General features: G+C 34.1%; 2 protein-coding genes across 2 annotated transcripts; one reads left to right on the top strand and one right to left on the bottom strand.

Moving 5' to 3' along the window:
• Positions 1 to 4,069: 4,069 nt before the first annotated feature.
• On the bottom strand, positions 4,070 to 6,008 carry LOC132296182 (F-box/kelch-repeat protein At3g06240-like). Its single transcript, XM_059794406.1, has one exon. It carries the CDS (start codon positions 5,514 to 5,516, stop codon positions 4,344 to 4,346), a length of 1,173 nt encoding a protein of 390 aa, XP_059650389.1. The 5' UTR covers positions 5,517 to 6,008; the 3' UTR covers positions 4,070 to 4,343.
• A 963-nt stretch (positions 6,009 to 6,971) lies between these two features.
• LOC132271837 (protein FAR1-RELATED SEQUENCE 5-like) lies at positions 6,972 to 11,498 on the top strand. Its single transcript, XM_059773335.1, has 3 exons — positions 6,972 to 7,090; positions 10,523 to 11,090; positions 11,175 to 11,498. The coding sequence occupies exons 1-3, from the start codon at positions 6,972 to 6,974 to the stop codon at positions 11,496 to 11,498; spliced, it is 1,011 nt and encodes a 336-aa protein (XP_059629318.1).
• The last annotated feature ends 1,581 nt before the right edge of the window (positions 11,499 to 13,079 follow it).

Here is a 13,079-nt window from a genome sequence, read left to right as displayed (position 1 = left end):
AGAACAATGGTGCTATGAAAAGACCACAAACATAAGGATGTGGTTAAGAAAGAGTTTCTATCAATCAATTAAATAAAAACTCATTTTTTAATTTTTTGTTTACGCTCTGTAATTCTTCCTCAGCCAGGCTTGGACAGAATAGCAGAGCAAGCACAAGTATTACTATTAGTAGGATAACAAAAACGCAGGAGAAGCAATGATTGCAACTTTGAGTTTGGATTTTTGTGTCACACACATATTCCATAACCAGGGCCGACTCAATGAAAATTGATGCCTAAGGCAAAAATTTTAGAGTTTTGACTAATTTATTCAGTGAAATTTCTAAAGTGCAATTACTGTTAGTCCTTGAAAAATTATTAAAAAATAATGGATCTTGAGTTTCTTGCTAGTTTAGGGTATTTATTTATTTATTTTGTTGAGAAGCAATGTCATTGCCAGGAATGAAGTTCTAGCATCGTGGTGGCGAATTACTTTTCATTCATTATGTCTAAATTTTTTTTGTTGCGCTTTGATAATATTGAAAATTTCAAAATAGCAAATCAATTTTCACCTAGAATATGGTTTAAGGAACGAGAGCAATGAAGTGAGAAAAAAAATAAGGATGAAGAAAGAGTAATAACAAGTTTTCCTGTAGCATATGATTGGAGTTCAAACTTTTAGGAGTCAATATCAAATAATTGGAGAATATTAAATAATAAAGAAAACCATGGAGTCCTATTCCATGTGGAGCCTTAGGCAATAGCCTAAATACCTAGGCATTGAGCCACAACCGCTGCTATTCATACCAGTGCACATGTCATCTCGAAACGTTTAAGTGAAGGGAAATAGGAGAGTCCATCCGACCTAGAAGATATTTTCCCCATTCAAACTTCAAAGAAACTTCTATAACAAAATAAAATCAAATGCGGGGGTTTCTTCATCTAAACTTGTCAATTTCACACATTCTCATATCTTGCTGTTATCCCTGTCTGTTCCCTTACAAGCATACACAACCGGGAAAATGAAGAAAAGAAAAAACACATGTATTCATATTCTTTTGCATATTGCCTTGATGACAAGAGTTTTTGTTTCTGTTCTAAGTATTATATTTGATATGAAGTGTCGGATACTGTACATATATGAAAAGAAAAGGCTGATATTCTTGTACTTTGATAAGGATGTTGGTTCAACAGATGACATGAGGGGAATCCTGGTGAACTTCCAATACTAATTGATAAGGATGTTGGTTGGTCTAATGTACAAGGTAATATTAAATCTATAACGTTTTTTTTTTCTTGGGTGAATAAGCTTTATTAAGATCAGAAAATTACAAGAAGAAGGCTAAGTTAACCATACAAAGAAAAAAAAAAAAAAACCAAACAAAAGACTAGCAAGCCAACAAAACAGCTCAACAAGAGCAATAGTAGAAAAGCCAACTTTATTAACAAAGCAACAGAGAAAAAATAGTAAATGCAAAGGAAAAATCAGCAGATTATATAGCAGCATAAGAAAGAGCATACAAAATCCAAACAGCAGCCAACAAATCATAAGGAAGATGAAAACCCAATTCAGCAGCATCTCCAGAAACCAATGACTTAAGCTTAGCAAAGAAAAAGAATAGCAGAACCAACCAAGTTAAAAGTATGACTATCCAGAAAACAACACCGCCCCTCTAAAGCAAACATATATATAACAAATTTAGCTGAACAAGAGAATCAACTGAATAGGATTTCGGAAGATTTCAAACTCCTTGGAGATACTTATAAGCAGAAAAAGAAAGATATCTCCCAAGGGATGGAGCTCAAAATCAGAAAGCATTAAAAATCTTGGCACATATAGTATTAACATCCACATATTCATTGTAAAACTTTCTTTTATTTCTCTCAAGACACATAATATAGTGATGAAAAACTAGGAATATATATATATATAAATAGTGATGAACACAAAATGAGCTTCAAAAGGGTAGCTTTAAGAGATTTCCCTTTTAAATGATGATGAAGCCCAACTAGTGATGGTGTCCCACTCCCATGTATCAAGACGCAACTGATTAATTTGAATACAATTATGCAGGACGGTAGTCCAAATTCTAAAAGGAAAAGGACAATTGCAGAATGGAAGATCATGATCCTCCAAGGGAACTTTGCAGAAAAGGCAGCTCATTGAAGATAATGCCATAACCAAGAAGTTTATCTTGAGTACCAAGTGTAGAGGCAAATCAAAAGAAAAATGAAGCTGAATCTCGGGATTCAGATTAGTGCAAGCAGAGAAGGTGGAGAAAGACCTTGAAGAAGGGATCCATCTGATAGAGCATACAGAAGAGGATTAAAACTAGATCGAGCAGGAAGATTGCTGATTAAGGACTGTAGTTGAGAAGATCTTGGAAGAGAAACTAGCCAATTCCAATGATCACTCCTTATAATATCTTTCAGCTTCGCATTTCTGGACAAACCAGAATTATGTATCACTCTATCCCCATATGGTTGATGAATGGAACAAAAAGGAAACCAGTAAATAATCCACAAGAAAGAATGACTACCATCATCAACAATGTATTGAATACAAAGACAGAATGTGCTTCTAATTTGTAAAATTTTCCTCCATGTCGAAGAGCAGGTCATGGGGAGGTTTAATATCCCAAATGCATCTATCCTTTAGAAGATTGGTTCTGGCCCAAGTACTAGATTTAAGAGGAATGAGAATTACAAAGCTTAGAAAGCTGTTTACCCCTATTGCTTTATTCCAATTAGCTAAAGCTTTAATTCCCAAACCACCCTCAGATTTTGGTTTAGCTACATTTAGCATAGTTGCAATGCAATCTTAAAGTTGAACTGTCTACACTCCATATCTGAAAGAAAAACGTTGCAGCTAATAAATGAAACATTTTTGCCCAATTTAGTATAGTTGCTATTGCTTAGTATTGAAAAATCTACATTTCATTTACAAGAAATCATAGGATATGGAAGAACACTTGTCATTAGTGACATTTTGTATATCATAATTGCCTTGTTGCTCACTCTTGCATACGTCCTTCTCACAACAAAAGAAAATTGTCTACAGAAAATGAGGTTAAAACGCTACTCCTGATGGTAAATGAACATAAAAGGAGTATACTGCTTATATGTTTAGTGCATAATGCCCATTTCGGTGCATCCCTTGGTTCTTCTGTTCCTGTAATTCTTAAAAAAATTAATGAACAAATAATTTCGGAATTTCAACTTGTTCCAAAACTGACTATAAGAACAATTAACTGCCAAGTTCCCAAGATTTGCCTTTCGTTTTCTATGGTTTCAGATGGACAATGGTTTCCAAAGATGCAACCAAACTCAAATTATATGACTTAAATAGTCATGGAAACTGAATCTATCAAATTTCTTTACAGAGCATCTAAGGTTAAAATTAATCCTCTTAAATGTCGTCATTACAAAGAATAGTAAATCACATCATATCAATTATAAGGATTATCGAATGACTCTGTTCTAATCTTTTAGAAACATCCCATGATGTCTCAATTATTGCATTGTATCTTTCATGCTGTGTAAGACCCACCAGAGTAAGTCAATCTGCAACAACTATTTTTGTTCGATAATTTAACTTTTTTTAAAATTATCTTTAATGAATTAGATATATATATAAATAATGCATATATATATATATATATATATATATATATATATATATATAAAGTCTTTAACTTCAGTTTACATCAAAACATGATGAATTTGCATATATATATATATACTTACACACAACTCATCATGTACATCCATGATGAATTTCCAACAATTCATCTGCAAATGCTCTTATATATTCTGGAGAAGGATAAATAAGTTAAGTTTAGGCCCATAAATAACCACTTAGCTACATTTAGCATAGTTGCAATGCAATCTTAAAGTTGAACTGTCTGCACTCCATATCTGAAAGAAAAACGTTGCAGCTAATAATTGAAACATTTTTGCCTAATTTAGTATAGTTGCTATTGCTTTAGTATTGAAAAACCTACATTCCATTTACAACAAAGCAATCTTGGTTAGGATAAGCCACCCCATATGATGGTTAGCCAATAGCCTAAATATTGTATTAGCTGAAGTAAAATTAAAACAGAAAATCCCGTTTTCATACAAGGAACAGACATTTACAGAAAATCCCGTTTTCATATAAGTTCAAGGTTATTGAACCCCACTGTAAACCTATAACAATATAGTTCAACTCCAAACTGAAAACTGTATCACTCAAGAGCAGATAATGAATACATTGTTATGCAGATGCTAAAAGTTCCATACCATGGTGGCATATATAATACGAATATATGAAAATTAAATAGAAAAAGATACAGAATAGAATCATGTATTTACCTATCTAGCTCATAACTCTTCAAGTCTCTCACTCCCTTCATATTTTCTCTTGATCCCAGTTTTGTAAGAGGGTGAGACAAGGCTCTCCACATAGGTTTGCCTTCCAGTAAATGCAGCTGGCATGCCACACACTGCTATACCTCTTGATGTTTTATCTTTAACATTAAATGCAACCAATTTATCTCCGTCAGTTTCAAGCAGAACCTCCCCATCCACCAGAAAACATAAGGGTCTCATCATCATGCGTTCTTGAGGTAAATCGATTGTAAATTTGGTCCAAGACTCGGCCACCCCATACTCCTTCATCACCCAGACATCAGTTTGGTTAGAATTACCAGTACTAACAAACTGTATAAGCAAACAGAGACACCCTCCAAAAACACCCAATTCACACAACCCCAACACATAGTTCTCAAGTGATCTTGGTGTTGGCACATCATGGAAATTCTCATCTGCTACATCAAAGGCAGCAATCACAGACACGCCATCAGAAGACCTGAAAGTTAACCAGTGTAGAGACCCATTTGCAAGAACCAACCAGGAAGTCTCTGCAAGAAAATCCTCCACAAGAGAACACTCATAGGGCACATCTTGAATACTCCTCCAAGAACCGGTTTTCATTGAATAAACAATTACACAAGTATCAGTATCCCAGGCAACTGTGACAAACTTGTAATCATCTGCAGACGAATCGTACCCAAGTCCACACATGGTGAAGGTACAAAGTGAGTTGAAGACCGGAGGACATTTGGGTAATTTTTTGAATTCTCTAGTTGATGGATTCAACAAAAACCTGTCTACTTCGTTAACAACCAAAAGCAAACCGTCGCAAGAACCCAAGATTTCGAACCAGTCTGTGTGGTGTTCAATCGGTGGGAAATCAATCTCTGTTGCAATCACAGCATCCTGTGGTGGCTGATTGAGATCAAGGTTACACTTGGGGAAAGGTTTTGAAGAGCTTGATGCTTCAGTGCAGTCGACAGAGTAAAGAGATTTATAAGACATGAAAATGAGTCGCTCGCGTCTATGGTTGTTGAGGTGTGTTTTGGCGAAATAAGGGTCAGAGATTAGAGAATGCCATGGCTTCGATACGCATTTGAATCGGCAGAGAGACTTTGCGGGGAGTCGAGAGAGTATGTCAAAGACTAGTTCTTGGGGAAGCTCTCCGCCGTTCGACGACATTGCCACCGTCACACGCCGCTTGAGTTCTGCCTGTTTGTCTTGCCTTGCTTTATGATGATTTCGCTACACTTCTGGTTGATTTAGGCCTCTTCGGCTGTGTTTGGGTGTGTACTCCGTATATTGTTCTTTCCTGTTCCAATTTTCATATCCATAGCAAAGACAATACTCGAGTCCTCGTCAGTGATAATTTAATTATAATCCCTGTATTTATATCTATCTCTATATATCCTATTCTTTCTTAACATTTTAGAATTTTAAAAAATACAAAATAATATTCATTAAATACTACCTCTCCAAAAATTTCCTCCCAAAAATTTCCAAAGCTTAATTCACATAATTCCAAACAAAAAATATATATATCTACCATATTTGTTTTAAAAAATAAAAAATAAAAAAATTACACGCAACAAAAAGAAAAAGAAAAAAAAAATGTAAAAGGAAAAGAAAACATACTTTTTTTTTTGTTTTTAAAGCACACAACACACATCCACTCCACTTCATACATTATTGTTTATTTTAAATTTATATTTTTAAAAAATACAAAATAATTTTCATTAAATACTAAATATTAAATCACCTTATAATTCATACAATTTTCAATTTTTATTTTTTTTATAAAAATTCTAATGAGGTGTCATTAAATCACCTTATTTAATTCTCACAAATAAAAAATAAGAATAAAAAGACATAAAAAAATATATTCCCACTATTTAAAAAGGTTTCTGTTCCTTTTCAAAAATTTCCTGTCAAAAATTATAAAGCCTAAATCACATTATTCTAACCCAAAAAAAAAAAAAAAAAAAAAAAAAATGTACCATATTTGTTTTATAAAATAAAAAAATTACACAAAAAAAAAAAAAAATGTAAAATGAAAAGTAAACATAATTTTTTGTTTTAAAACACACATTCTCTAACATATATATTAACCATATAGGACAAAAATCGTCTCCATTGCCTCTTTCACTGGACTGGGGTAAATTGCTGAGTTGGCAAATGGGTTAAAGTTGGGATAAAAATCGTCTCCAGTCGCTTCTCACTGGAACCGGTCCAGTTGTGGGACCCGCGGATGAGGTGGCAAGGCAGGTAAAAGAGAGAAGCACTGTAATTTTCCGGATACCTGCTTATACGTTTTGCTTTGCTTATACTCATTCTGTTTTGCTTATACGTTTTCAATATACCTTCCCTTTCTGTATTTCATTTTCAACTCAAAATTCCCCCCAAAACCAAAATTAAGGTTGGAGCCAAAACTGATCTGATATATATATATACAGATATATGCCTCTGATATGTGATGTTTCTCTGCTCTGATCTATAAACCGAAAACGAAGACACGAAGCCTCTGCTTTGTAAACCAACACATAAAATCGAAGCCTCTGCTCTGTAAACCAACACATAAAGATGAAGATTTATGAAGAGAAGGTCAAGGATTTAGGCATATAAAGATTTTTGAAGAGAATGACCCAGTTGAGAGCCTCGGTTGGGAAAAATCGCCATATATTTCGGCGAGAAGCTGAACTTCTTAATCTACCTTCTGACGAGATGCTTAAGCTGCGATCATCCATTCCGGCAAGAAGGTGAAGGATTCCGGCGACAAGGTGAATGTCCTATCATCCATTCCGGTGATCAGCTGAAGCTCCGATCAACCAGTCCGGCTAGAAGCTCTGATCATTATAAGTATTAGGTTGTTATTTTGAATTTTTTGTAACTTTATTCATAATGATATATGAAATCCGGTGGTAATTATTGGTAATCCAAAAATCTGAAGGCTGGGTTATTAGTCCTGATGAGCATGAATGCTTCTTATTTTCAGGCAACCTGAGAATTGGGAAGCTTGTTGTTGTGCGTATTTAATGTTCCTATTTATCTTTTTTAGCCTTTTTCTCTTTTTTTGAATGAACCCTATTAGTCATCACTGAACAAAGAAATTTTTGTATTGTATATGCATATATCCGATTTTGTTGCTTGTTCTTCTGCCTATTATATGTCCATATTTATCTATTTTAGCCTTTGTGAAATAAACTTTATTTGTGAATGAACTATATTAGTGATCAGTTATAATAGAAGTTTACGATTGTATATGCATATACCATTTTGAAGCTTGTTCTTGTGCCAATGTTATGTCCATATTCATTTGTTTTAGCCTTGTCCAATCCTAAACTTTATTATTTTTCAGTTTGAATAAAATTGTAGAATAGTATTTGTATATCCCAAATATTGAAAGATGTGATATTGTATTTATGAAAGTGTTAACATATGTTATAGAAAAGTTGTGTTGTTAAGGTCAACATATGCCACATGTTATAAAACGGTTGCATTAATGGTAATGCATTATAGTAGTGTAGAAGTCAATTATATGTGCATATGTTAGGTTTGCCACCAACTGTGTTCATATGTGGTGTACAGTTGCCGTATTTGAGATGTATTTGATCTGTTAACATCTGACATATGTTAGGAAATGGTAGCATGAATGGTAAAGTATTGTAGTAGTGTAGAAGTAAATTTTATATGGATATGTTAGGTGAAAGATTTGATGTCATATTTATAAAACTGTTGACATATGTTATAAAGAAGTTGTGTTGTGAATGTAAAAATTATGTTTGCCAGAAATTGTTTGCATATCTATGTTAGATGTATTTGTTACGGCAACAGACGCCACATGTTATGAAAAAGTTGCATTAATGGTAATTCATTATAGTAGTGTAGAAGTAAATTTTTAATGGATATGTTCGGTTAAATATGTGATGCTGTATTTATGAACTTGTTGACATTTGTTATATAGAAGTTGTGGTGAGAAAGTCAAATTATGTTTGACACCAATTATTTTGATATCTAATGTACAGTTGAAGAAAGTTATATAAATTTGATCTGTTAACATATAGCACTTGTTAGAAAATGGTTGCACGAATGGTAAAGCATTATAGTAGTGTAGAAGTAAATTTTATGTAAATGTGTTAGTTGAAATATGTGATATTCTATTTATGAAACTGTTGGCATATGTTATAAAAAAGTTATGATGTAAAGGTCAAACTATGTTTGCCACCAATTGTTTACATATCTAATTTAAGCTTGAATTACGTTAGATGTATTTGTTATGGCAACATATGCCACATGTTAGAAAAAGTTGCATTAGTGGTAATCCATTATAGTAGTGTAGAAGTAAATTTTTAATGGATATGTTAGGTCAAATATGTGATGTTGTATCTCTGAACCTATTGACATATGTTATATAAAAGTTATGGTGAGAAAGTCAAATTATGTTTGACACCATTTGTTTTGACATATAATGTACAGTTGAAATTTGTTATATGAATATGATCTGTTATCATATGGCACATGTTAGAAAATGGTTGCATGAATGGTAAAACATTATAGTAGTGTAGAATTAAATTTTATGTGAATGTGTTAGCTGAAAGACGTGATGCTTTATTTATGAAATTGTTGGCATATGTTATAAAAAAGTTGTGCTGTGAAGGTCAAATTATGTTTGCCACCAATTATTTGCATATCTAATTTAAGCTTGAATTATGTTAGATGTATTTGTTATGGCAACATATGCCACATGTTAAAAAAAAGTTCCATTAATGGTAATTTATTATAGTAGTATAGAAGTAAATTTTTAATGGATAGGTTAGGTCAAATATGTGATGTTGTATTTTTGAACCTGTTGACATATGTTATATAAAAGTTGTGGTGAGAAAGTGAAATTATGTTTGACACCATTTGTTTTGACATGTAATGTACAGTTGAAATTTGTTATATGAATTTGATCTGTTAACATATAGCACATGTTAGAAAATGGTTGCATGAATGGTAAAGCATCATCGTAGTGTAGAAGTAAATTTTATGTGAATGTGTTAGCTGAAAGATATGATGTTCTATTTATGAAACTGTTGGCATATGTTATAAAAAAGTTGTGCTGTGAAGGTCAAATTATGTTTGCCACCAATTGTTTGCATATCTAATTTAAGCTTGAATTATGTTAGATGTATTTGTTATGGCAACATATGCCACATGTTAAAAAAAAGTTCCATTAATGGTAATTTATTATAGTAGTGTAGAAGTAAATTTTTAATGGATAAGTTAGGGCAAATATGTGATGTATTTCTGAACCTGTTGACATATGTTATATAAAAGTTGTGGTGAGAAAGGGAAATTATGTTTGACACCATTTGTTTTGACATGTAATATATAGTTGAAGTTTGTTATATGAATTTGATCTGTTAACATATAGCACATGTTAGAAAATGGTTGTATGAATGGTAAAGCATCATAGTAGTGTAGAAGTATATTTTATGTGAATGTGTTAGCTGAAAGATGTGATATTCTATTTATGAAACTGTTGGCATATGTTATAAAAAAGTTGTGCTGTGAAGGTCAAATTATGTTTGCCACTAATTGTTTGCATGTCTAATTTAAGCTTGAATTATGTTAAATGTATTTGTTATGGCAACATATGCCACATGTTACAAATTTCTTGGCTGGATGTTAATGCATTATAGTAGTGTACAACTAAATTTTATGTGGATTTGTTATATTAAATATGTGATGTTGTACTTACGAAACTGGTGCATATGTTATACAAAGGTTGTGCTGTGAATGTGAAATTATATTTGCAACCAGTTGTTTGCATATCTAGTGTACACTTGAATGGTGTTAGATTTGTTTGTTATGGCAACGTATGCTAGATGTTAGAAAGTTATTGTTTTAATGTTAATGCATTATACTAGTGTATAATTAAATTTTCAGTGGATATGTTAGGTGAAAGATGTGATGTTGTATTTATGTATTTTACAGCAGTGTACAATTGTAGTATGTTGCATGTATTTCTTATGGCACATGTTAGAAAATGGATGCATGAATGGCAATGCATGATATTAGTGTAGAAGTAAATTTGATGTGGATATGTTAGGTGAAAAATGTGATGTTGTATTTGTGAAACTGTTGACATATGTCATATAAATGTTGTGCTGTTAAGATATACTTACTTTTTTGTCATGTTTTTGTAGGTCTGCTATTATAGTTATGGCTATTGGAGAGACAATTATTAACATTGAAGAGACAGATAGTGATTCAGTTTGCGAAATTCCTGAAGTAGAATGGATACCCCACGTTGATATGCAGTTTGATTCTGAAGAAGCGGCTTATGATTTTTACAATGAATATGGTGGCAGAGTGGGTTTTAGTATTCGGAGAGAATATAAAAACAACAGTCGGAAGGATGGAAAACTAACATCTAGAAATTTTGTTTGTTGCAAGGAGGGAAAAAGAGGTGAGGACAAGAGGGAGAGGAAAATAAAGAATCGAAGAGCTGAAACATGCACTGATTGTCATGCACGCATGCTTATTACCTTTAATATGGAATTTGGTAAGTACATTGTCAAAGATTTTAAAGATACTCACAACCATCCCCTTATTAGTGAGGATTGTGCCCACATAATGCCATCGCAACGAAAAATAAAGTCAGTGCAAGCTATTGATGTGGAGTTGGCTGCCGATTGTGGAATACCAGTTCGTAAAGCCTTTGAGTTAAGTTCGAGGCAATCTGGTGGTAGAGAAAGTATTGGCTTCATGAAGGTTGATGTACAAAATTATTTTCGGACGAGAAGACAGAACGACCTTGAACTTGGTGATGCGAATTGGCTGATGAATTAATTCCAGACACAGTGTTGGGAAGATCCATCATTCTTCTATGCCGTGCAATTGGACAACAGTGCAATGATAACAAATATATTTTGGGCCAATTCAAAAATGATATCAGATTATAGCCATTTTGGAGATGTGCTGAGATTTGATACCACGTACAAACTTGTTCATGGGAATAGGCCTTTTGCAGTTTTTCTCGGTTTGAACCATCACCGGGAGACAGTTGTGCTTGGAGCAGCTTTCATGTATGATGAGACAACCGATTCTTTTGGTTGGTTATTCAATACATTCTTGAATGCCATGTCCCATAAAACACCAAGGACGATCTTGACCGACTAAGACGCTGCAATGGCAAAGGCATTAGTCCAGGTCATGCCCGATACAAAACACCTTCTATGTACATGGCACCTAATGTAGAATGCCCAAAAGCATATTGGGAATTTGTCTGTTGGTGGGAAAGGCATAAAAAGTGTGATATCAAAATTAATGTACAAGATTGAGGGTGAGGAAGAATTCTTGCTGGAATGGGCGTGGATGGAAAATAAATTTGCTGTAGAGAATAACAAGTGGTTGGCCAACTTATTTGGTTTGAAACATGTATGGGCCAGGGCATACGTTAAACATGTGTGGTCGGCTGGTATGCGTACCACACAGCTTAGTGAGAGCTTTAATGCTCGCTTAAAACAGTACTTAGCGAGACAATATGCACTGCCAGAGTTTTTCAAGCATTTTGAAACGCTTTTGTTCGACAAGCGATATAAGGAGTATGCAGCTAAGTATGACTTGCTGCATAAGATGCCCAGGCTGAAAGCAAGGTCTCATATTTTAGATCAAGTCGGATGTCTGTACACTACTAACATCTTTGACCTTTTTCAGGAACAGTTAATAGTAGCTGGCATGAGTGAAAATGTCCGGAAGTGCAACGACCTTGGTAATGGGGTTTTTTCATATGAAGTTGCGGTTTATAATGATAACTTCCATCGGGTCGTCACAAGGACAAATGACTTATTATCATGTTCATGTGGAAAATTTGAAATGGAGGGTATCATGTGCAGCCACACTCTGAAAGTCCTTAAAGATGTGATGTATGCCAATGAAATACCCAGCCACTATATTTTAAAAAGGTGGACCAGAAATGGCAAGGACAGTAGGGTGGAAGACATACTTGGCATCGATGTTACTACAGATCCTAGATTGGAAATTAGGTGACGACACAGGATCCTTTGTCGTTATCTAACTGAAATTTTTGCCATTGCATCAGTGAGCGAGGAGGGATTCAACAATGTTTTGGTGCAGGTGAAAAGTTTGAAGAAGATTGCTTAAGGAGCACAACCTAATCCCAGGCCTGCATGTAACCAAACCGCACGAGCCAATGCCATGGGAAACAGCTTTACAAATATAGAGTTGAATAGTCATGCGCAAACCATAGAAGGATTGACTCTAAAAGGGATTCCCACGAAAGATACATTGAAAGGAAGAAGACGTAGGCTCATACCTGCTTTGGAGAGAGCCACTGCGAAGAAGAGAAAGGCCGTTGTGCCATGTCGCAGTCGTACTACGACAACCCCTACGTATATTCTAAACAATGTGAGTCTTGTTTTGTGTTTTATATATCCCCTACTCGATCTATAGTCTAACGTACTGATGAAGTGATGATTTTTGGTGAAGGGTGCTGAAATACCGGTAGAGTTTTTCTGCTCCGATGAATGTTATATGCCAACATGTTCAACATAGGGCCACGATTGGGATAACAGTCCGGTTACTTATTTTGGTCAGCCCATGACTCCATTAAATAACCAGGTATGTGATGTCATCTAAATTAATTAAACTCATGAAATTATTTAAGAAATTTAACGACCTATTTTTGCATGCATGTGATATAAAAAGGGAGTTGATGTAGATGTTGTACGTGACACAAAT

The sequence above is a fragment of the Cornus florida genome, unplaced genomic scaffold (assembly GCF_030987335.1).
Source record: "Cornus florida cultivar Cherokee Brave unplaced genomic scaffold, ASM3098733v1 CherokeeBrave_3.0.0_Hap2_Chr01, whole genome shotgun sequence".
Lineage (NCBI taxonomy): Eukaryota > Viridiplantae > Streptophyta > Magnoliopsida > Cornales > Cornaceae > Cornus > Cornus florida.
The sequence above is the reverse complement of the archived record's forward strand: the minus strand, read 5'-3'. Positions and strand labels throughout refer to the sequence as shown.

Excerpts from the sequence above, each read along its gene's own strand:
- LOC132296182 (XM_059794406.1), bottom strand. The coding sequence starts at position 5,516 with ATGTCGTCGAACGGCGGAGAGCTTCCCCAAGAACTAGTCTTTGACATA.
- LOC132271837 (XM_059773335.1), top strand. The coding sequence starts at position 6,972 with ATGACCCAGTTGAGAGCCTCGGTTGGGAAAAATCGCCATATATTTCGG. Across the intron at positions 7,091-10,522 it reads TCATCCATTCCGGCAAGAAG|GTCTGCTATTATAGTTATGG; the intron begins GTGAAGGATTCC and ends ATGTTTTTGTAG. Across the intron at positions 11,091-11,174 it reads AAAGTATTGGCTTCATGAAG|ACACAGTGTTGGGAAGATCC; the intron begins GTTGATGTACAA and ends AATTAATTCCAG.